Below are 23,986 nucleotides of genomic sequence, written 5' to 3' on the forward strand. Positions count from 1 at the left end.
ATAATTCATTGATCCTTCATTTTTGCACAGTCCATTCCATTCAATTGTTTCAACGAAATATTTTTTTGTTATCATTAATGTATTGGTTAAAGGGTTGGTGGAGAGGCGAGGGCTTTGGCACAGTATAGAAACAAACAGTAGTCCCACTGTGTAGAAATTTTTTGTGTAGCTCATATCTTATTACACATGTGATTAACATTGTGGCAGCCAGTCAATAGCTTTTTTCGGTTAATAGGAAGATAGAGATGGCTAGCCACAGCCAGAAATCTTATTAAATAAACAGCACCAAGATGCACAGTGCAGTGAGACTACACTTGGGTTAATTAATTTTTAAACGCACACATCTCGCGCGTTGTTACCAGTGAACTCGACATTTGAATAACATATTAACATAATATGACATTTGATATATACATATGTGGAGTTCACTGGTTGTTACTGGCGACGGCACTTGGCAACTATGGCGTCCTTGTGGTGAGGAAAGCGAAATTGTAATTTCTTAAAATTAGATTGCTTGAACACAGTTGAAAAGTCATTGGTAAATATGCTGAATTCTTAGTAGAGCGTATTCTGGCTTAGATATGCCTGGAGTTGTATTGATGGAGATTGTCCTCTCCGTGTGATATTTAATACTTTTTCATGAGATCATTAACAGCAGCAGACATGTCAGACAACATCAGGGAGGTGAAATATTTGTACAACACATATTTATATCGACGGCTGCATGTTAAAACTCGAACGACCATGACTTAAATATGGCTGTGGAAGTTAACACAAAACAAAATGAAGAACGAAACTAATCTTAATGGTGAGAATGTCGTATTTCATGGAGATGTAATTTTGTCGAAGACCAATTCATCAAAAAATTTTGATAATAATGATGGAGAAATTGATTTTGGTATCAGCTTACTAAATGGCGGAAGCAGGGTGCTGAACAATGGTGTCATGTTGAAAGAGATAGAGTTTTCTGGCCTATCAGATCATAATTTGGGTCTACATTTACATGACTTCAAAACCACACGAGTGTTGGATGACAAGTTAAATAACCTCGTCCGAATAACGAATATCGATGAAAACTCACTTTCTTTTGCTGATGGACGCTTGAAAATTGGCGATTGCATTTTAAATATAAATGACAGGAGTGTAATAGGGCTTTGTGTGAATGAAGTGAGGTACAAATAAATACCGTATATTACAAGTTACGTTTAATTTCTTTAAGTATCGTTTTTTAATTTCATCATTCTTTGTTTGACATAAAATTCGGCAAAAAACATGTTGAGCAATGTACGTAGACGCCAAAGTATAATAAATGGCATGATGTCTTGTTTGACCTGTCAAGCAATAGCAAATGTTTATTTTATGCGCTTGAGATTCGTTATTCAAGCATGGCGAAATATTTACATTGTTTATGTCGCACATTATGCAAATATTTGGTCTTTGTGGCTAATTTGTTACTATTTGTGACTAGTTTGAATTTCTTGTTTAATTGTAACTCATTTTAAATTCTACCTATTCTAAATATTTGCTTATGTTGTAGGGATATCCTAGAAAAATCAATATTTTATGGTGCTGTTAAATTAACTGTATCAGAAACAGAGAATGAACATCAATCACTTCTTGCAACCGAACATAGTGGCATTGTAAGTTGAGTAATAAAGTTATTAGTTATGACTTTCTTCATTTGCCCAAGAATTATAGCTAATTTCTTTGATTCTAGAATTCTTTGAAGAAAATTCATTTATTGAAAGACAGGACAGGTCTGGGAATACAAATTGTTGCTAGGAAAAACAAAGTAATTGTTACTGGGATATCTGAACATGGTGTAGTTTACAGGTTTCACTTTTTCTTTTTGAGAAATATTTGTAATTTTATCTGATGACAATCATTTTCAACTTGTGCTCATCATATATGCAGAGATGGTCGCATATGTGTAGGTGATGAACTTATTGCAGTCAATGGCAGGAGTCTGTCTGGATTAGGAAAACACGAAGCAATTAATCTTCTTCGTTCTTCATCAAAATTAGTTCAACTTATTGTGAATTCCCAGGTCTGAAATCAAAAACTATCATTAATTTTATCAAACTATGAATTGAATTTGCTGATTAATACATACTTATTGTCCTAGGGTGAAGATTTTGATACATTTAAAGAAATGTCGTGTTCACAACCATTGACACCAAACAATGAAGATGTTGGTTTGAAGAAATTTATTCGCCGCAGAACTACCAAAGACAAGTCATTTGCGCCAAGAAATCGAATGTATGAAGTTGCTGATACGCAGTCTTCCACTTCATCTTTAGAGAAAAATTTTGGTAGACAATCAATTGCTTCTCCTACAATGCCCTTCAATGTTGGAAATAACAATAAGATTTTCAGGCAAGGATCGATTGATGCATCAAGGAAACGTTACGCGAAACGAAGTGTGAGTGATGATAACATTATGCTTACAAGTGATGATGTAGAGAATACTTTGGGCCAACCTCAACATCAAGTTCAAAGAACATTTACTGTTATCCTTGTGAAAGGACCGAGTAAGGGATTGGGATTTACTATTGTTGGTGGCCGAGATTCCCCAAGGGGCAAAATGGGAATTTATGTGAAAAGTATATTGCCCGGAGGTGCAGCTGAGAGTGATGGTCGTTTGAAAGAAGGTTGATTATTTCTTTTGCTTCTCTTTGCTCATCTCTTTGAGTTGTGTGTGTCATCAATATTCTTGTATTCAAGGCGATGAAATTGTGTCTGTAAACAGTGTGAACTTAAATGATTTCTCTCACGAGGAAGCGGTAAAAAAATTCAAGGTAAACACTTGATATGGAAAGTGTTCTCTTTATGCAGTTTGTTTTAATTTTGTTCTTATCGTTTATTAAAGCGTCTAGGTCAGGGTATCGTGAATCTTGTTGTCCGACGACCATTCTCTAACTCGTGTGAGCCTACGAAATCTTCAAAATCCTCTAGTTTACGACGTACTGCGTCTTTACAAAACATGAACACGTTGTATTCGCCGCCAATAATGGAAATGAAGAAAGTTGAATTCAGTAAAGGTTAGAGGCATGATTTTGTAAATCCTGCTCAGGACTTATTGCTTGCCTGTGCAATATCATCCACTCCCTTTCTTGTTCTTCATCAACTAATAAACATATTTTGTTAGAAAAACATGCCAGCCTTGGATTTTCAATTTCCTGTGTTGGCTGCGTGGAAAGAAATGATTATGTAGTTTATATTCAATACATCAGTGACAGTTCACCAGTTGTAGATAAACTAAAGTACGTAAGAACAAACTTGCCTCGTTTTTTTCGTGCAAATGCTCGTTTCTTTTTCATTTTAAAATATTTGCAGGGTTGGAGACGAAATTTTGAGCGTCAACTCGGAGGACATTTCACGGAAACCATTCGGAGACGCTGTGGAATTTCTTGAAAATATTCATCATGGCAAAGTTACAATCGTGATAAGACGACGCAGGGCCAAACCATCTTTACTTCTGTTGGAAGATGAAAGCAGTGATCCTATTGGTATAAAATATATTCTTGGTTTCAGTTTCTACAATTTTTTTTAAGCTCTTCATACCTTTCATAAAAAAATCATTCTACTGCATGTTTTAAAATATCACAATTTCTGGTGTATTTTAAGATGCATCGAGTATCGATGGTTGGTCAGAAGCATCAGATTCTCCGACTTCTTCACGGAAAAGAAAGAATTTATCGCTAGTAAGGAAATCAGTCTCTACGTAGCTCCATATGTTTAGCAGTCAATATAGAGATCTTATATTAGCCAGTATTTCTGCAACTCTCGTAATAATTTGGATTTATCAATTGCAGATTTATAGCAGTATTCACTTATATCAAAATTGAAAACCATCTGTTTTCGATATTCGATTTTTTGAAAACCGAAATGTTAAAAAATATGGAAGCGTATACTCAATACACGTTCCAAAACAATGTTTTGCCTTAGACATTCAATATTACATATATTAGTTATTTCCATCAAAATAAAGATACCTGTTCTTAATGACACTAAATTCTTAATGACACTACACTAAGAAATATATTTTGCTGATATTTTCTTGCCATCAACAATATCGTGTGTTCAACATAAACAGGACTTTTTTGTGTTGTTTTACATTAAACATCTCCAGCAAAGTGAAGAAGTGCGTGTATTGAGTATACGCTTCCATTTAGACTTTAAATGATGGAACCTAATAAGTATGCCATTTTTTAGTATGATTCTTGTCCAATATGTAGACTTAGTATAAATGAAGAGAATAACATCAAGTCAGAGCCAATGGAACTTTGAATTTTGCCATAGGGAATGGACTAGCTAATCAAAGTTTGCTAGTCCATTACTGACATTGTACATAACAAAGGTTAAAAGCAATTAAGTCGTTTGAGTGTTCTATATATTTCTTAGTTAGTGCCATTAAGAACAGGCATCTTTTTTTTGATGGAAATAACTAATATATGTAATATTGATTGTCTAAGGCAAAACATTGTTTTGTAACGTGTATCGAGTATACGTTTCCATTTAGACTATCGATATTTTTAACATTTCGGTTAAAAAATATCGAAAGTCTAAATGGAAGCGTATACTCAATACACGTACTTCTTCACTTTGCTGGAGATGTTTAATGTAAAACATCACAAAAAAGCCCTGTTTATGTTGAACACACGATATTGTTGAAGGCAAGAAAATATCAGAAAATTATCACCAAGGAAGGAATTTGCAATCATAACTATTGAGAGGTAGTATTGTGAGACATACTGTCGCATTGTTACGTTAACTTATACACTTCTGAAACGTTTTTGGAGAAATTGGTTAATGTGTTGAAGAAGTGGTCTTTTAGGAAAAACCTTACGTTACTAGTATAGTGTAAATCACGCTTGCCGATAGGTACATGCAGTTACATTGGAAGAACATCATACAATGCTTTCAATCGTCATATATTATTTATCTCGTAGCCTGGCTCGTTCTATTCTACGAATTTAATTGAAGAAGCAGTGTCGATGGATGTGAACTATGGTTTGGTGGATCCTTGTCGGAGTAAATTTCCACCAGACGGTGTATTTTCTTATTCACGCGGTAAAGGAGATGGTGAAGAGAGTATTGATAACAATGAAACAAACCCGGTGATATCAAACGGCAACTATTTTACAAATGAAACTGCTCAAGTATCTAAAGATGGGTTTGATCTGCATGTCGTACACATCGATAAAGCCTTCAATGATTCTTTGGGTGTATCACTCATACCGTGCACTGATCATTTAAAGTCGTACTTCAAAGTGAGATGCAAGTTTTAGAATTGGAAAAATACAGCCATTGCTTTTACTAATATATATAATGTATTTTCAGGTAAGACGTTTGGTATTGGGTGGTGTTTGTGATAAAAATGCAACTATCTTAGTTGGCGATTGTCTGATAGCAATAAATGGAGAAGATTTGAAAGGAATGTCTCATTCGGCTGTCTTGCAAGAACTGAAAAAGCCTGCCACACATGTGGTGCTAACTCTCTTGCGTAAGAAAGATTACAGTTCTACAGATTCAAAAAAGAGCAGTCAATCTTTGAAAATGTCTGTAACGTCGTCTTTATCAACGGATGTTTCTCCCCCATTGCCTACATCGTCATCCCCACCTGTGTTTGAAGAAGAGCACATTTACAAGCAACAAGATATGAAGTCATTATATTACGAGAAACAGCAACATGATTCTGTGTTCCTATCACCCGACAGTCCAGTGAAATCTTCATTGAAAGCAAATTCCTCCTTCTTTCCCTCCCAAATAGATCAGTCACAAAATAACGAATTCTCATCACATATTGCAGAAAACGGAAACACCACTTCTCAGATACTCGTGCAAAACAAAACCTCAACCGTTGTATACAATGATGAAGCCACTCGCCATCACCTAATGCCTCCACCATTTGTTTATGATGATGGAGAGGAGCTGGGAGAATTTCGAAGACAGGCATCTTACAGCAAGTATATTTTAAAACCGCCTCCAATGGTGGAAGATGCTCAATCAGTTTCGTCGATTATTGAACAAAACAAAGTGTTGCCACCTCCTCTAGCCGGTCACCCATCCATGCTTGGTGAAACTGAAGTTTTTGGTTCATCGGAAAGAGTTAATACTTTCCTGGTTCAACCACCAGGGTCTTCAATTCCTAGTTCACACCATTCTCTCAATTTTGAATCTCTTAGTCCGAACTATTCTGTTCCAGGAATACAATCAGGAGAAATTTCTCAGTTGATAGAACCACCTATGCCACAAGTTGAAGACCTTCCAATTAGATCATTTTCAAACTCCATGTCAATTTCTAACGAAAATCCTTCAATGGCAAACACACAGAATATGATGCCTAGAACGTCGACCCCACAGATTGTGATACCACCACCTCCATCTTTTGTCCAATCACTTCCCAAGCAGTTCATAAAATCAGCAAGTTCCTGTTCAACTGTCAAAGATTCTGTGAGTGTATGAATTTTTTTTCTTTTTGTAGCAATAGATCAAAGATTTGTGTACAATCAAAGAAGTTCCTTTGCACTTACAATGAGTTACTACTAAATGACTCTTACATCGAACGCACCCCCAATAACAATTAATTTGTTTGTGTTAGCTTTCTCAAAAATTTTTTTAATATATTGTCATCTCAACAGGAAAAAACGACAAAAGGCATGGGTAGGATATCCCCTTCAAATTCAGCTATTTGTCTTCTTGATCAAATCTTGGAATCCGAAACAGGTTACAGTTCATCTTCATCGGATGCTAAATCCGTGGATGTGACGTTGGCAAATACTGATGAAAACGAAGTAAAAGCTTTCAACACAGAAACGTCTAATTTAGAAGAACAAAAGAAAGAAATGACACGTGAATCACTTCCCAAAACGACAAAGGCTCCAACAATAAATCTTCATATCTATCGGATATGGTAATTGGACAGCGATGTGAGAGTGTTCCGTTTATGATCGAGCTTCAACTCAGGAAATCCAAAGGACTGGGATTAAAAGTATGTCCATCCTTGGACGGTCGTATTATCATCGCAGATTTGCTGGCTGGTGGTGCCCTGAAGAAAGATGGGCGAGTTAGGTGAGAAGAGTTCTTTCAAATTATCTTGAATGATATTTAATGTAAAACAAAATGAACTTTTTTTTTGTTTATAGGGTGAATGATTCCTTGATTGCCATCAACGATATTTCTTTATCAGGCCTCACTGTTGATGAAGCTCGTAGTCTCATTAAGATGGTGAAAAAAGATGTTGTGAGGTTAGTTGTTATGTCTCCTGATGCGGTGAAAAAGATGGGACTTACTAACGAGTTACTGGGTCCGGGTTTGTTTGATGATATTCAGTCTAACATAGAACTTCGAGCTAGTCGAAAAATACCTTGTGAAGATTCGGTAAAGGAAATATGTTGGAAAGGGATTGGTAGCGAAGACGTAGGTGAAAAGTACGATAGTCCATCTGTGTCCGGATACCATGAAACTGGGCCGGAATGTGAAACACTCGGTGAAATGCCATGTAATAAATCAGGTAATGAAATGCAACGTTTGTATGACGACGATAAACAATTGTCCAGACGGAGGCCATTTTCCGAAGTCCTTGAAACGAAAAACGATTTGATAGAAAAAGAGTCTAAAAAGCAAATGAAGAAAAAAGCGTCAGTGAAAGCAAGATTGGGTCGAGTTTTCGGAAGAGAACCAGGAAAATCAAACAAACGTTCTGTGAAACTATCTTCTCCTCTGAGCCCAAACGATAAGTGGAAAAAATCAAAATCATTGGATCAGTTAGATTCTGGTGAAACCAGCCAGGATTCCAATGAAAGAAAAATAAGCTATACAGACATTTCTAAAGAAGTCAATAATGTAGAAGCTTTGTCTCTTGAAAGCACAGAAAATGTTGCCATTACTGTCCCCACAGTTGACACCACTGACCCAATGTCTGGTAGTCAGACGGGCTCAAATGATTCCTTTCGACCAGATGGAAGTTCATCTCGAGCAAAAGTTCGAAGGAAAAGAAAATCACTCTACGAGCTTCCACCACCACCTCCTCCTCCTCCTGTAGAGGAAAATGATCTCGGAACACGTGAAATCTCACATTATTCCATCGAACCAGTCAATAATCATAAAACGCATGATGAAATAAAGCCGCCTCCTAAACCCCGTCGAATGTCAAAGAATTTCGATGTATACTACCAAAATGAAGAGTGTGTTGAAAGGAGTATATCAGAGGAAAATGTCTTGCATTTCAGTGATTTTAAAGAAAAAATGCGACTTCACGATGATACTCTGTATATTACCAACCAAAAGAAGAATGACAACTTACAATGCGAGTTTTCTTCCAAAAATCCATCTCATACAGATAATGGCAGAGAGCAGCGAAATTCAGGTAGCCACCAATCATCAGTTTTGATTACATCAGTGTCCCGTGACATAAAAGAAGGTCTGTGTGAAGAAGGTGTGTCAAGAACCTTCAGCGATCCTTTACCAGCCCCACGAGATGTTTGTGTTATTTCTCCTTCTGTATCAGAAAGTTCGAGGTCCATCTCCAACGGGAACTCTGTTTCTTTAACAAGAGATAAATCGTCGTCTATGAATCCTAATCGAACACTTAGTGATCCTGTAATGTCACCATTTATTGCTTCAGATGTACGACACACACGCAACTCGGTGGTTGGTGCCAAATCGGCAAAACCGTTCATACCTCCAAAACCAACCGTCTCCTTCAAACCAACATTGCTCCCAAAACCCCCTGTTGCCCCTAAAATAAATTCAAATAAGATTAAAGTTGAAAAGCATAGTACAGATGGTGCTCCCATAAACAAAAATCCTGGGGAAAACGCAGCTGACAATTATGAATGTTCACAGAGAAATGACGACGTATTTTATCCTGAGCCAGAAAACAGAATATATGCTCGTAGATCGTCTTTACCGGATGACACGTTAAGTAGATCATCGCCTTCAAACATTCTCAGCAATATTGAAAGATCACGACCAATGACCATGTTAGCTCAAGGCAGTCACGACGAAGGTGTGTTTACAGTCAAGGTACGTTGTTATAAAAGACAACTAAACAAGTTAGGTCCTGCAGCTAAACGTATTAATTTTCATATGTTGTAGTTATTGAAACAACAGCGATCACTCGGCTTGACCATTACGGGAGGCATCGACACACCTCTTGGAATGCTCTACATTAAGGAGATACAACCAGGTAGCCCTGCGGACTTTTCTCGTCGATTGCGTGTTGGAGATCAGATCGTTCAAATGAACGGTGTTAACTTACTTGGAGCGACACACGACGAGGCGTTAAAGATTATGAAAACAACTCCTCCGCTCGTTCAGCTGGTTGTAGCAAGACGCAATGACAGGTTTTGTATTGATGCATTGACTACTTTATTGAAGTAATGTATATATTTTTTGATAAAATCTTAAACAATGTATGCTTATATCATAATGGAGAGGGGAGGGGTGTTGTTAAATTTATTCCGTAATAATTTCGCTTGAATTAAATAAGATCTTATATATATATTAGTTAATTAAGAGTATTTGCAGCATATTGAATTACATGGGTGGATAAAAGATGTGACAATCAGGTGAGATGGAGATTGCATGAAAGATGCGAAAAATACATACAAACATATGAAGAAACAAATTAAGATTACAGTAACTGATTATCCCCTTCATAACACCTTATCCCATCTGATTGTCACATCTTTTATCCCACCGTGTAATTCGATGAACGTAGTCTGTTTGGATTTAGAACTGAAGAAAGCTTACGCATTGATGAGAACAAGCTTAAGAGAACATCCCCGACAAAAGGAAATGATACCGTCATTCAAGCAGCAATTGTTAACAGCAAGATACCTCGAGAGCAATCTAGTGTTTTTCTGAAAACACTACCGTCCTCACGGCGCGGTATTCGCTCTACTGGTGGCCAGCACAGGCGTTCTACAGGAGAACGTTCGGAATCTGATATTCCAGTATCTTTTATTGGTGGAGAGGAAGAACCTCTTTGTGTGACCGAGAATAGAAATGATAATGAAAATGTAAAGTTTAACGTGACGTTAACCAAAGATCCATATAAGGGTCTAGGGATTATAGTTTCCGGTGGGAAAACATGGATAATGAGGATGTCGTGGTGAGGCAGTTTTCTATGATGTTGTTGCTATCAAGTATTAGCAATTGCCTATTTTAATTGTTTACAACTTTTATTTGAACTGTCCTTTCTGTCTTCATTTGTAGATTAGTCAAGTTGCTACAATCAGCGTAGTTGCACGTGATGGTCGCGTGAAGCTTGGTGATAAGTTACTTGCTGTTAACGGGCAATCTCTGAAAGGAATGACCAGTCCGCAAGTTCTAGCCTTCTTAAAACAAACGCCAAATACTGTAACCTTGACTTTATCACGTCCTAGGAAAAGTAGCAAGAGCTCTCGTAGTCCACCCCCCGTTTCACAGAAACCACATCGTCCTAACTTTCTTCTTCCTCCAAAAGTAGAGGCTCCCTCTGTAAGTGAAGATGTTGAAAGAAAGGATAAGGCCTGGCCTGTGAAAGAAGAAAAACAACGAAAAGGACTTTGGGGTAGTATAAGCGGTAGTTTTCATGGTGGTTTAGTTAAGAAGCATGTTGCTATCGACGTCGGAGAGATTGATTTGAGTGATGACAGGTGAGAATGCTTTTCTTTATTCGCTTTCAATTATGTAGTATAAAGACATTCTTTTATTGTTTTCAGTGATTTGCAATGTTATTCAAAGCCTACTTCACCAAGAAAAGGCATGAAAGATCTTTTCTCTCCGAACGACAACGAACCTTTGTTACTGGATATTGATGTACACAACGGGTGCTCTGGTGTTGGTTTTAGCGTCCGAGGAGGTCAAGACTCTATATATGGTGATTCATCGCTTTTTGTCGATTCTGTATTTTCGCGTTCACTCAAAGATGGCTTGCAAAACCTGCAAAGCGGGGATGAGATTGTGATGATTAATGGTCACGATATGTCTCGATTGACGAACGCGGATGCAGTTGAGTTGCTCAATTCTTTGCCGAAAGGGGAAGTTCGTATTCGCGTTCGCAGGAGATAGTTGTCTTACAACCTCATTACTGCAAGGTTTTTAGGCACTATTTTCAGTGCTGTGCACATGCGTGACTAGCAGTGCGAGTTTCTTACATGTGCACCATGGTTTCGTAACAGAAATATATATGTTTTCAACCAAAATGATGATTTATAAATTTTGTAAATGTCCCAATTAAATTGAGTATTTTATCAATTGTAAACTAAGGTATATAAAACCATAAAAAATAATTAGTATTCACAATATATATTATAATATTATGATGTGTAGTTGCAAGTTGCTTGTCGCCAGAAAGTCCCTAAGGTCCGGTTTTACGAGTTTCAGGTAACGCTATTTATTGAATGATTACATTCGAGCCTATTAAAAATTTGTTTTGTTTACTTCATCATAACGAAATTTTTATTTTGAATCAATGTTTTGTTTCATCGATTGTTCTATTTAAGTTGTACACTTTTTGCCTCCTAAGAGATTTTTACAATCAAAAAATCGCTGTCCTATGGATAACGTTATCCAGGCTTTATTGAACCGGTCCAACACCTGGCACACCCTTTGAGTTCTCAACTATCTCCTTAATGTGGGAAACTGGGCACTAATGTGCGCAGTTAATCACTGCACATTAATTTATCATCATGCATCGATTCCCGTAAAAAGAGAAGAGAAAATTCGAAGTAAATTCAATAATTTCAAAGTAATTTACAGATTTTTAGCCTAAATGAAAGGATAACCGACGGAAAAAGATGGCTACTAGACGAACTGGAAAGTTGGTTCAACGAAGTAAGCCAGTGGAAAGTAATACAAACGAAGTAGATCCAGCCTTTGACATACCTGAAGTCGACGCAGATGAATCGGAAACCAAAGAAACTCGTCTTACATTGATGGAAGAAATTCTTCTTCTGGGTCTAAAAGATCGAGAGGTGAAATTTGAACTTTAAATTATGAAATCACGAAATGTTTATGATTCCTATTGTTTGTTATTAGGGTTACACGTCTTTTTGGAATGATTGTATTTCGGCCGGCCTACGTGGCTGTATTTTAATAGAGCTTGGCATTCGTGGAAGAATTGAGTTGGAGAAGACTGGAATGAGGCGAAGAGGCTTGCTTAGTCGTAAAGTTATTTTTAAAAGTGCAACACCAACGGGAGATGTTTTATTAGATGAAGCACTTAAGCATATTAAGGATACACAACCTTTAGATACCATTCAAAACTGGATTGAGTTGCTAAGTGGTATGTATTCATTTTACACTCTTATTACAGTCTTAGGATGGTGTACTGGCTATCACATCTTACTTTTTAAAGTTTGCTTTGTTTTGAAAGTTCATGCACCAGAAAGACATTTCAAATCTTGGTTTTAAAAAATTTAATTTGAAAGTAGGTTATTATTTCATTGACTTTTTTAATTGTTGTTATTCTTATTGATGTAGGCGAAACATGGAATCCATTTAAACTTGGTTTCCAGATGAGAAATGTCCGTGAACGAATTGCCAAAAATTTAGTTGAGAAGGGTGTCCTCACCACAGAAAAACAAAACTATGTTTTGTTTGATATGACCACCCATCCTGTTGTTGATGCATCTGTTAAGCAGCGTGTTATTCGTAAAGTTCAAGATTCTGTTCTTAGTCGTTGGTTGAATGACCCTCAGAGATTTGACAAAAAAACTTTATCACTCATTTATCTTGCTCATTCTTCTGATGTATTGGAAAATGCATTTACACCATTGTCCGATGAAGATTATGATGTTGCAATGAAACATGTTCGTGAACTATTAGATTTGGATCCTGAAGTTGAAAGTCAAAAGCCAAATGCAAATGAAATTATGTGGGCTGTTGTCTCTGCTTTCATCAAGTAGAATAACGAGGATTTCTTAATATTAGAACATTACTATCAATTGGATGTCTGTTTTTTATATAGTCAATCAGAATTGTTCAATTGTTAATATTGCTCTTACATGAAGGCAAAATAGTGGGAACAAAATGTGTAGACTTTGTTTAAAGTTTGATGGTGATGTTTTGCATGTTTATATATTTTTGCATGTCTTAAGCATTTGTAAAGAACATATCAACCATTTTGACTGTATACAACTTGCATAACTTGTAGAAAAAGTGGATAGCTGACTTCATGAACATGAAAGTTTCCGTTTTTACATTATTCCAGGCGAATAGTGTACGTGTTTTTAGGTGTGCTGGTAGGAATTTTCATGGCCTGGTAAGTCGAGAGACGGTTGAAAAAACATAGTAAACGGAAAGTATGTTTTCACAAACTGCTGACACAAGCATTGCGTGCTCGCATATTAAAAATGGCTTCATTTTAATATTTGAATTACAATTCCTTCGGTTTTAGGCTTTGTTTATGTAAATAGAATGATCTTGCTCTTTATTTCCTTTCAGCGGTAGTAGAAGCAAATTTTCACTCAAGCACATCATGAAGTGGGCGAAAGCTGTACAGTTTCAGGTTTCTTGACGATGAAATATGTCAATACGACTCACTCCATGATATACATGTGATACCGAAATTCGACGAAGGTTACAGAGACTGTCAAATAGACATCGAATTTTGTAAACATCGCTTACTCTTGTGTATTAATCTTAAAGATATAACGATTTCTTCCGTCCACGAGCCAAGGAGTTCTACCGTCGTGGAATATATAACCTGAAAACGATATTATAGTTCAAAGTTAATTCGTCCTCGATGGCTGTTTAGTCCTAAAAGGAACTGAACTGAATTTAGTGTAAGTGTTTCTATGTACAATATAGGCATGTTGTAGTTAAGCATAATATTACTTTGAACATAAAAGTCAGACCGAATTTATTCGAGAGTTTCAAATACTATTTTCATATTCTTAATATATTTGAACATTGAATAGAAACATGATTAATAATTATTTGATATTAACGAACGACGAGTCGACGAGTATATTTGTATTTTAAACAAGTTGGAATTGGGTTGTGAGCCAACTTCTTAAACAATTTAGATATAATTTGAGTGCTTTCTTTGTGAAGAAACACAGGATAAGCGTCATAAGAGCAATATCTAACGGCATGCCCCATTGCATGTGTGTATTTTTGAATGATGCGTCACATCAAAACATTGTTGGCAAAATTTTCTTCAGCAAAATACAGGTTGGCAAATACAAGCTTTTCCAAATTGGGCACATTGTACACATTGTGCTTTTGTTTACGATTTACACAATGAGAAATTGAATGTTTATGTTCTTTAGGGATCTTACGTATTCGATAAGTTAATACAATATGAAGTTCATTCAGAAATCAGTGAAAATCACCTCATGTAAAATTGTAAATGATTATTGTACAACCTGCTCTTACGTTACTTTTTTCAGTGCCATTTTTGGCTTTAAAATATTTTTTATGATGTGTTGTGTCGTGGCATATTTCAAACGATTGAATATCGCTATTGGAAGCAGCCACTTGTAGTAATTTTCATTCATTTAACTTGGTAACTCTCCTGCCAAAATACTTCAATTTTCTAGATCAGTTAAGTTAACTCATGTATTGATGTCAAATTTTATAAAAAACTGCTTATCATCAATAATTTTATGTGAATGAAAAGAACCTTTCAAAAGAGACAAGTACATCGAACACTCGAAATGTTTTTTTTGATGTGTTTTTAAAAGCTTCTTTAAAAATTACGTAAATTTAACGTTGCAATATATAAATGCGACATTCCTTGAAATTAGAAAGTGTGAATGCTACTTGACAAAAGTGTGATTTATGCCGATTGTATTTAATTTGTGAAATTTTGTGTTCAAATTTACCTTCATTGTGCTTGTAATTCAATAAATTAGAAAAATTGAATTAAAGGATCACGAACGGTGATCCGTTTTCACTTCTATTAATTAAAGTATTGTTTGAATATATTTTGTGTTGTAAAATCGCTATTATTGCTTAAGTCTTATAAGCTTGCTAAACCACTTGTTTCTGAGTTTAAAATAAGACTTTATGCGTGACCATCTTCTCGATTGCCACCTGTTGTAAAAGTGTTTACATATTCAATGTGTGTTTTATGTCCAGTCAGTCCAGGTATATCAATCATGTTTTTGAGACGTACATCTGTAGTTTCCTCGAGCTTTCTCTGTGATCGTGTTCTCCTACTTACAAGTCACAACGTTCATCTCTCTCTGTTAAATATAGACTCTCAGAATCCTAGCATGGCCGATGAAAACAACGTGGTGTTTCGCCATATAGACCGTAATGAAATCGACCGTAATAGTCGACCAGAATCGGCACATAAAGGGAACCTAAAACGCCTTAAAACAAGCAGTGTTAGCGGCTTTCAAAGATGGGAAAAAGAGAATGAGCTACTCTGGGCCATGCTCGAAGATGAAACAGAATGGCTTGCAAAACTATTTCCAGATATTGTCATTACACCTGAGTTATTTTTCTACACACTTGAAGATGGCGTTGTCCTTTGTCGCTTGGCAAACTTGGTTCAGCAATCCGCCGAGCAGTATGGCAAGAAAAATAAAGTGAAGGTGCCGTCAAAACGATTCAAGTTCCACACAAGCATACCGAAAAAGAACAAGCAACTCGCCTTGTTCAAGTCCCGTGAGAACGTACAAGGATTTCTCACGTGGTGCAGGCAAATCGGAATTTCCGATTCCATTTTATTCGAGTCAAACGATGTTGTGGAAGCGGATGAATGTCGCGAGGGATGTCGGGAAGTTGTGATATGTCTCATGGAAATCGCACGCAGAGCATCAGGTATGTTCAAGTTTACTCCAATTCCTAAACTTATTCAACTGGAAAAAGAAATAGAAATCGAGGAACAAGAAGATGCAGAAAAAGAGGAAATTGATCAGGTCGATTACGCAAGTTCTGAGGAGGAGCCACATTTTGGTGGTCCCAATGCCGACACGGGCTCTTCGCACGGAGAGAACCATCGTTCTTCACCAGTCGATGATGATGTTGGGGGAAAGAAAAGAATCGAGGACACATACCGAAGAGTGAACTTGACAAAGAGGTGCGTTAACCTCAATCAATAATGTTTAGTTTAAAATGATTAAATGTCAAGTATCTTTACATTATCTTGTCTATATGAGAAGAAGTACTAAAGTGCTCTTGAACAAATAGGAACGGTGTTTATTTTTTGTTTTAATGGCCGGCTTATCGAGATTGCCTTAATCCTCTTTTCTAGGTGTTGAAGATTATCGACAATTTCAACTTTTACAACATTCGTAAAATCAAAGAAGGAAAATACATGATACTGGGGAAAATTATCTTCGTTCGAGTAGGGAATTGATTTGTTTTGTTTTTTCACTGTTTTTCCCTTCTTTGAACAATTCCTCTTCTTATTCAGATGTTAAACGGGCATGTTCTCCTTCGTATCGGTGGAGGATGGGATACGCTGGAGCATTATCTCTTGACACATTTACCTAAATTTGGTAAGGTTTTGTGCGCACGCGCTTACGTTTACTAAGTTGCTTGCGTCAACAGTCCCAGCGTTCTTGCGTCAACTAGAGTGTAGTATGCGCGTCAATCGATTGCAAGATCGAAGTAATTGTTTTTGAGCATATTAATCTGTTTTGGGGAAAGTGAGATTCAGCTGCACAGCCGGTTCAAGTGTTGAGAGTGGGCTGAAATATTGTGAAGTGGTATTTGTATTTTAAAAGTAAGTTAGTAAAAACCAATTTGCTCTCTTTCGTTTTATAAGTTATTTCTGGCTGTATTCCCAACTTGATCTACATAGTATAAATTGTTGCTTGTCTACTTACGTCTTTGCTTTTATTGAGAATTTTTCTTGAGAATTTCATAGCGGAATGCTTGACAATTACTTTGACAAATCTTCTAAACTGTAGTGTTGTTTCTTTTCTAAAAATCGATGTGTGCGTTATTTTTCTCACAAGATAGATACATATCCAGTTTTAGGTGTGATCTGACATTACAACTCATAAAAAATTCATGATTTTGATCAGAACGTCTGTGATGTCCACTGCGCAACATATTATTTTCCTACGTTCTCCAACTCCATTTTTTTTATTTGTGATGTAAGTCAACATGATTTTTTACCGAACCATTGCTCGTACAATGGTTTTTCTTCATACCCATGAGCTTTGCTATATTTCGACAGCTGTTTTGGTTAAAATGTTTTTATGTAAATTAAAGCGGTGTCATCTTACACAGGTGAAAATGTATATAACTCAAATCAATAGTTTGCTTGCTTTCTTTTTATCCTCGTCACTCAAGATGAAGGATTTGATTGTGTCGGGCGTATTTTATCCGTCACGTGACAATAGTTTAATATTGTGGAAGAAATGAACAGTAAATATGTTGAGCTCAACAAGAAGTCGTCTTTGACTCGTGCTTTCACTCTTGTGTGTTGGAAGTTAAAATTTTCGGATAACAACTAAATATAGGCTATGCGATAAATCAATGCGAAGCAAAGCGCATATGACTTTTTGTCGCCGACAGAAAAACGGTTTATTTACTTCTATGCACGGAAAAAGTTAAAAAGTTGCCAATTGTGGTGTAGCGTACTATGACATCATTGACGTGTCTTATCTTGAGACCACGGCGACCACAATACTCTCAAACCATCACGTGCTCTTTATGCGTAACTCGGTTTTACAACTAATTTTTTGACTGCTTACGCTGAGAAATTTATTATTTGTGATTGTATTACGCGCAAATGAAACTTGACTTAACCCATAAATGCATTGTAATGTGTTGTACCGCATTTTTTCTTAAAATCATGAGATTAGCAAATTTTTGCTCCCATACTTTTACGTTTAATGTTAACATGAAGTAAAAGTATGCTAGTGAATCCAAGATATAAACAAGTCTATTCCTATTACAGAAACGATTAATATTTTCCCTATGCTTTCTCGTAATATCGGAGATGTCTAAGCATAAGTACAAACAAAAAAATGCTCAATGGAATATCTGGGTAGTTGACGCGAATAATAATTGCCGATTCTTTTCTTATTTTGGCATAACTGTAAACCAGACTGTACGTAAGATCTCGCGTAAAATATTCATACAAACACTGCATGATATCTGTAGTATATATATTTATCACAGTATAAACTTAACATGCAGCACCACATGAATGTTGATATATGATTTTCCTGCCTTAGCTGCATCTGAAAACGGTCATTCTGCTACGGAAACGGTGGAACCTTCTGTGTCAAAAACTCCGCAGAAATCTCAACTCACAAAGATTTTAGACAAAGCCAAAAAGGAGCAGCAATTAAGAGGTACTGTTTTGGAAATAACTTCGCTTATTGTTTCACGTTTGTTTCTTTAGCAACGAAATGTCCCCCAATCTTTGCTATGCTTTACAATGCATTTATTAATATTTACTTTCATTTGTTTTTGTACAACAGCAATATCTTTGCCATTTTTTTACGCCATTAAAAGGCATGAATTATTTATGTTTGCTGCTATTTATGATGCCATTGTTCGTCTATTATGACTTATTATGATGAAGCTAGTTTGCTTTGAATGAATGGAATCAATGTGTGAAGTTCAGCATTGATATTTTTAACACTTACCCGATTTATTTCAGAAAAGCTATGTATTTTTTTGTTGTTTTTGATGATCGGTTAGCTTCATGGTTAACGGTGGTCTCTCTTCACAACAAGTTATACTCAAAAACAGGAAATGAATCATTAAAAAACACTTAGATTATTGAAGGCACATCTTTCGTTTTCTCTAGTGTTTTCAAAAGTGAACAACGTGGTTTTCTTATTGATGTCAAGCTGCATATTTTAATTATTTTTTTAACAACTATGTGTGAACACTATTTCTTTTTGCGACATTATGTTGCACTGTAGGATAACTTTTTACTGTTGCATTACATGATTTTGGCTTGTGAATTCCTCCAGCCTCCATTATCCCTTGTCAAGTGTCGTCAAATCAATATTTCATGTGAGGTCACCATTCAATTATTCATTACATCAAATTTTCTTTCACTGACAGCCACGCCATCACCTTATCGTCCAGCTGGTGTGAACGGAAGCGAATCAGACGAAGAGGACGACGAGAAAGACATTACAAACGCTATTAGAAAGATTGAATTATCTGTTAATCAAAACATAGCCACAAGAAGGAAGAATTCAAGACATTTGCTCGAAGAAACTCCGCAAAAATCTCCAACAAAACAAGCCATTATTACTTTATCTCCGGATAACACTTGTATCTCAGAAAAAAACTCAAAGTCTAAATCACTGAGTAGCAAAGATATGGATGGTGTAGAGCAACAAAACGAAATTACTGGCGAGATGTTCACTGCAGAAAATGATAGCAGGAACAACGTTGATGTATTTCATGTCACTCCTGATGAGAATAACGAGGAAAATATGATTAACATTGAAAATAAAGAAGAACTTCACATGGACGATAATACTGAGGGTTCTGCGTTTGCTAAAGCTACGGATAATTCAAAGGATGTCGTCAACATTGGTGGCGATATGAAATCAAAAGGTTGTGAGCAATTTATAACGAGCGAAAACGAGCAACGTAGCCAAGAGATCGACAGTCATATTCAAAATCCAACCGATGCACCTGCCGTTTTGTCCGTTGATCACAAAATTGAAAGCAATTTCCCAACCAAAGATGGTGACTTAGTTTCAAGAGACTTACAAAATGAATTCGTTGATCCTAAAATGGATTCTCAGATATCCGAAAGTAATCCTGATGTTACTGAAGTAAACAAAAATGCAAATGAAATTGTTGGTGAAGACATTTCAGAGGATACTGCACAAGAGTTCGTCAGCTCATCCACAACTCCAGAAATTCCTCAAACTCCCGCGAAATCTCCCAGTCCTACTAGAGAAGCTGACTTAGAAAAGCCAGATAAAACAAAAACAAGAAAGCCCGGCAGCACTAAGTCCGAAACGAAAAAAGAACCTGTCAGCTCAACAACCTTGCGTCCAAAGAGTGCGAAAGCATCGACAAGGCCAGATAATACTATGGCTCGGAGCAACAAGAAACCCACTGTAAAATCAAGTACAAGCAACGCTTCAAAAACTAAACTTGGCAGCAAAGCATCCAGTGTTGCAGCTACTGTATCGGGTAAACCCACAACAGGCGGTCGGCTGAGTGGTAAAAGTTCATCCACACACAGTACTACAACAGTTACTTCTAAACCAGAGTCAAAGGCATCTACTAAAGTAACTTCATCTGCTCGACCTGTCGCTTTCGGTTCAACAGCGTCTTCCGTCTCTTCCAAGAAACCCACATCTAAATCCCGACCTGCCCCTGTGACGTCTGAAAGAAAGACCACAGCCAATGGAAAAGTAAAGACGACAGTTCCGAAGGTACAGTCTTGGTCGAGCACAACAAGCAGACCACAAAGTGGCAGACCGACTAGTAAACCGACAGATTCTGCGAAAGATGTGAGTAAAGAAAGACCGACATCTCCTGCAAAATCGCTTGTTCGTAAAACGCAGACACGCACGGTAACTACAACAAAGACGACGCGCGTTGGGGATGGTAAACCAGAGATCAAATCTCAGACGATGAAGACTACACGCACAACAACTGAGGCAAATGGGGAAAAAACAACGAAAACCACTGTAAAGGAGTTGACCCCAACCGGTCGAAAACCACTTCGTATGACCACTGAGAAAACAGAGCCAGTTACTGGTTCTAAAAAATCAGCAAAGTTGTCCACGCTCTCCAAGACCGGTGCGGGAAATGTCAAAACAGGAACTTCGAAGACTGCGGCAAAACTGAATGAAAAAACTGACAGCGAAAAACCAAGCAGAAAGAAAACTACATCGAGTGCAACAGCCAGCAACAAACATGTAAAGACTAAGATTAAAGAAATTCCTAAGGGAAAAACTGTAAAAGAGTTGTCAAATGCATTGGGTATTACTAAACCTTTAAAGAAAGTAGAGTTTAATGAACAAAAGAAAGCATCTGCAGAGGAAAAACTGCCGGTTTTGAAATCTGTTGAACCTCCAGAAAGCTTGCAGGCTCAAATATCATTGGAAGGAAAAGACAGCGTAATACCCGAGACTTCTCTGCCGAAGCCAGTTGGTTACTTACAGGAACCTGAAGATATTTCACTTGGACTAAGTGGTATCTCACATCAATCGAAAGATGTTCCAGAAGAACCACAAGATACCTCTCAGAATCCTGAATGTAACACACAGAAACCTGTAGATCACGCTCAGGAGCCTGAAAATATCACACAAGAAGCTAAAGATAACTCACAACAACCTGAAGATTACGCACAAGAACCAGATGTTACGGCACTAAACACTAAAGATGCCTCACAGGTAACTGAGGATGATGCACAGGAATCAAAGGTTACCACACAAGAAGCTGAAGATACCTCACAGGTACCTGAGGATGATGCAAAAGAACCTGATGTTATCACACAAGAAACTAAAGATACTTCACAGATACCTGAGGATGATGCACAGGAACCAGTTATTACCAGACAAGAAACTAAAGATACCTCACAGGTACCTGAGGATGATGCACAGGAACCAGTTATTACCAGACAAGAAACTAAAGATACCTCACAGGTACCTGAGGATGTTGCACAGGAACCAGTTATTACCACACAAGAAACTAAAAATACCTCACAGGTACCTGAGGATGATGCACAAGAACCAGATGTTACTAAACAAGAAACTAAAGGTACCTCACAGGTACCTGGAGATGATTCACAAGAACTAGATGTTACTAAACAAGAAACTAAAGATACCTCACAGGTACCTGAGAATGATGCACAGGAACCAGTTATTACCACACAAGAAGCTAAAGATACCTCACAGGTACCTGGAGATGATGCGCAAGAACTAGATGTTACTAAACAAGAAACTAAAGATACCTCACAGGTACCTGAGGATGATGCACAGGAACCAGTTATTACCACACAAGAAACTAAAGATACCTCACAGGTACCTGGAGATGATGCACAAGAACTAGATGTTACTAAACAAGAAACTAAAGATACCTCACAGGTACCTGAGAATGATGCACAGGAACCAGTTATTACCACACAAGAAGCTAAAGATACCTCACAGGTACCTGGAGATGATGCGCAAGAACTAGATGTTACTAAACAAGAAACTAAAGATACCTCACAGGTACCTGAGGATGATGCACAGGAACCAGTTATTACCACACAAGAAGCTAAAGATACCTCACAGGTACCTGAGGATGATGCACAGGAACCAGTTATTACCACACAAGAAGCTAAAGATACCTCACAGGTACCTGGAGATGATGTGCAAGAACTAGATGTTACTAAACAAGAAACTAAAGATACTTCACAGGTACCTGAGGATGATGAAAAGGAACCAGATTTTACAACACAAGAAACTAAAAATACCTCACAGATACCTGAGGATGATGCAAAAGAACCAGATTTTACAACACAAGAAACTAAAGATACCTCAGAGATACTTGAGGATGTTGCAAAAGAACATGATGTTGTCACACAGGAAGCTAAAGATTCTTCACATGTACCTGAATATATCACACGTGAAGCTGAAGATGTTGTACAGAAAGCAGATAATCTTTCACAGAAAACTAATAATACAACGCAAGAACCTAAAGAGATCTCTCAGGAACCTAAAAACATAATATATGAACTTAAAGATATTTCACAGGAACCTAACGATATCTCAAAGGAGACAGGAGATATTGGGCAGGAATCTGATGAGACTGTAGCGATAAAGCATACTGACTTAGTTTTGAAAAAGGATGCTAGTTTGGAAGCTTCATCAGTGGCAGATTCAGCTGGTGAAATGCTTGGGAATGTTGATGAAACAATAGCGTCAACCAAGGATGATATAAACACGATTAATGAATACAGAAATGTTAGCCAGAGCAGCTTAGATACTCACGAAACTGACCATCTTGCACACGTGGAAATTAAAGAGGATTTTACTGATCAATTAAAAGATGAATGTGATGGTGTAGTTTCCCCAAATGTAGAGGAACGCTTCGAAGGTTCAATTCCCGTTTCTGCTGGATCGTCAAACGTCAAATCTTCGTCTGAAATTCATGAACATGCTAATAGTTTATCTGAAACGATGGACGAACCAAAATATGAGAGCCCGGCTCACACTGGGAATGTTGACGAGAGTGTCGATGTAATTATAGTTCCAGAAGGTGAAACTTCTCGCGAAATTGACTCATTTCCATCTACTGAAGCTTGGGGGGCTGTTGAGCATAAGTCAGAAAAGAGTACTGATGCTAAAATTACTGAGAATAACAACGTGGAGATCGAGGAAAAGTTGGATTCGCATCTTATTCTGTCCATGAATGGTTCGGAAGATGATTGCGGTGACCAGAATGTACATGATTTTAATTCGTTTGCAAAGTCTAATGGCTGTCCGAGTGTGGGCCTGGGAATTGTTGATGATTCAACCAATGCTGATTCCTGATTTTAGGGACAAAATACAGTTGACAGCCTCTTGTAGTAAGATCAATTAGTGTTATGCCGTTGTGTGTTATGCCGTTGTGTGTTATTTGTAGGACATTATTTATTGGAAATAGCGAAGATTTGGGAGATATTTACCAATGACTAAATCATATTCACTTTCTAGTAAAGCTATAAAATGGAGAAAAATGAGCTAACTTGATAGCATATCGATAGTAGATTGTATTTATTTGCACATTTTATACATTGTGCTATTTCACAGGAACCAATAATTTATACACATTAATGCAACATGAAAGTGATGTATTGTGTCGACCAGCCATTGAATGAAAGAATAGTATTTTACTTACGTTGTTTATAAAGTGTATGCAAATGTAATGATTAGATTATTAATTTTGACATTCTAATCGTTCAAATAATTTTTATGTGTCAGAGAATGAGTTTGCTTGCCTTCTTTCACTAATTTTGATGTGAAAGCTTGTGTTTGCCCGTCTGTACATGCAAAATTTCTATTTTTAAACTAAAGTTTACGATTTTGAACGGATACATCTGCCATAGAAATATTAGCTTGTGTGA

The 23,986-nt window shown here is 37.0% G+C and overlaps 3 protein-coding genes across 3 annotated transcripts; all 3 read left to right on the forward strand.

The window, feature by feature from the left end:
• Position 1: 1 nt before the first annotated feature.
• LOC124433306 lies at positions 2-11,437 on the forward strand. Its single transcript, XM_046983067.1, has 19 exons — positions 2-1,172; positions 1,538-1,640; positions 1,718-1,833; positions 1,915-2,047; positions 2,126-2,651; positions 2,725-2,798; positions 2,870-3,041; positions 3,149-3,263; positions 3,337-3,509; positions 3,628-3,704; positions 4,953-5,273; positions 5,344-6,456; positions 6,645-6,916; positions 6,970-7,074; positions 7,149-9,030; positions 9,103-9,350; positions 9,743-10,028; positions 10,225-10,646; positions 10,713-11,437. The coding sequence occupies exons 1-19, from the start codon at positions 784-786 to the stop codon at positions 11,059-11,061; spliced, it is 6,876 nt and encodes a 2,291-aa protein (XP_046839023.1). The 5' UTR covers positions 2-783; the 3' UTR covers positions 11,062-11,437.
• Positions 11,438-11,660: 223 nt separating this feature from the next.
• On the forward strand, positions 11,661-13,173 carry LOC124458628 (Golgi phosphoprotein 3-like). Its single transcript, XM_047008542.1, has 3 exons — positions 11,661-11,966; positions 12,031-12,277; positions 12,475-13,173. The coding sequence occupies exons 1-3, from the start codon at positions 11,790-11,792 to the stop codon at positions 12,897-12,899; spliced, it is 849 nt and encodes a 282-aa protein (XP_046864498.1). The 5' UTR covers positions 11,661-11,789; the 3' UTR covers positions 12,900-13,173.
• Positions 13,174-13,401: 228 nt separating this feature from the next.
• Positions 13,402-23,817, forward strand: LOC124458612 (uncharacterized protein YFR016C-like). Its single transcript, XM_047008541.1, is given in 7 exon segments — positions 13,402-13,778; positions 15,199-15,999; positions 16,002-16,027; positions 16,202-16,294; positions 16,364-16,448; positions 18,141-18,260; positions 18,985-23,817. Coding segments are annotated over 6 exon segments (5,538 nt in total). The 5' UTR covers positions 13,402-13,778; positions 15,199-15,215; the 3' UTR covers positions 23,415-23,817.
• Positions 23,818-23,986: the final 169 nt, after the last annotated feature.

The sequence above is a fragment of the Xenia sp. Carnegie-2017 genome, unplaced genomic scaffold (assembly GCF_021976095.1).
Source record: "Xenia sp. Carnegie-2017 unplaced genomic scaffold, XeniaSp_v1 HiC_scaffold_13, whole genome shotgun sequence".
In the NCBI taxonomy this organism is placed as follows: Eukaryota; Metazoa; Cnidaria; class Anthozoa; order Malacalcyonacea; family Xeniidae; genus Xenia; species Xenia sp. Carnegie-2017.

Excerpts from the sequence above, each read along its gene's own strand:
- LOC124433306 (XM_046983067.1), top strand. The coding sequence starts at position 784 with ATGAAGAACGAAACTAATCTTAATGGTGAGAATGTCGTATTTCATGGA. Across the intron at positions 3,510-3,627 it reads TGAAAGCAGTGATCCTATTG|ATGCATCGAGTATCGATGGT; the intron begins GTATAAAATATA and ends GTGTATTTTAAG. Across the intron at positions 5,274-5,343 it reads ATTTAAAGTCGTACTTCAAA|GTAAGACGTTTGGTATTGGG; the intron begins GTGAGATGCAAG and ends ATGTATTTTCAG.
- LOC124458628 (XM_047008542.1), top strand. The coding sequence starts at position 11,790 with ATGGCTACTAGACGAACTGGAAAGTTGGTTCAACGAAGTAAGCCAGTG. Across the intron at positions 11,967-12,030 it reads TGGGTCTAAAAGATCGAGAG|GGTTACACGTCTTTTTGGAA; the intron begins GTGAAATTTGAA and ends GTTTGTTATTAG. Across the intron at positions 12,278-12,474 it reads CTGGATTGAGTTGCTAAGTG|GCGAAACATGGAATCCATTT; the intron begins GTATGTATTCAT and ends TTATTGATGTAG.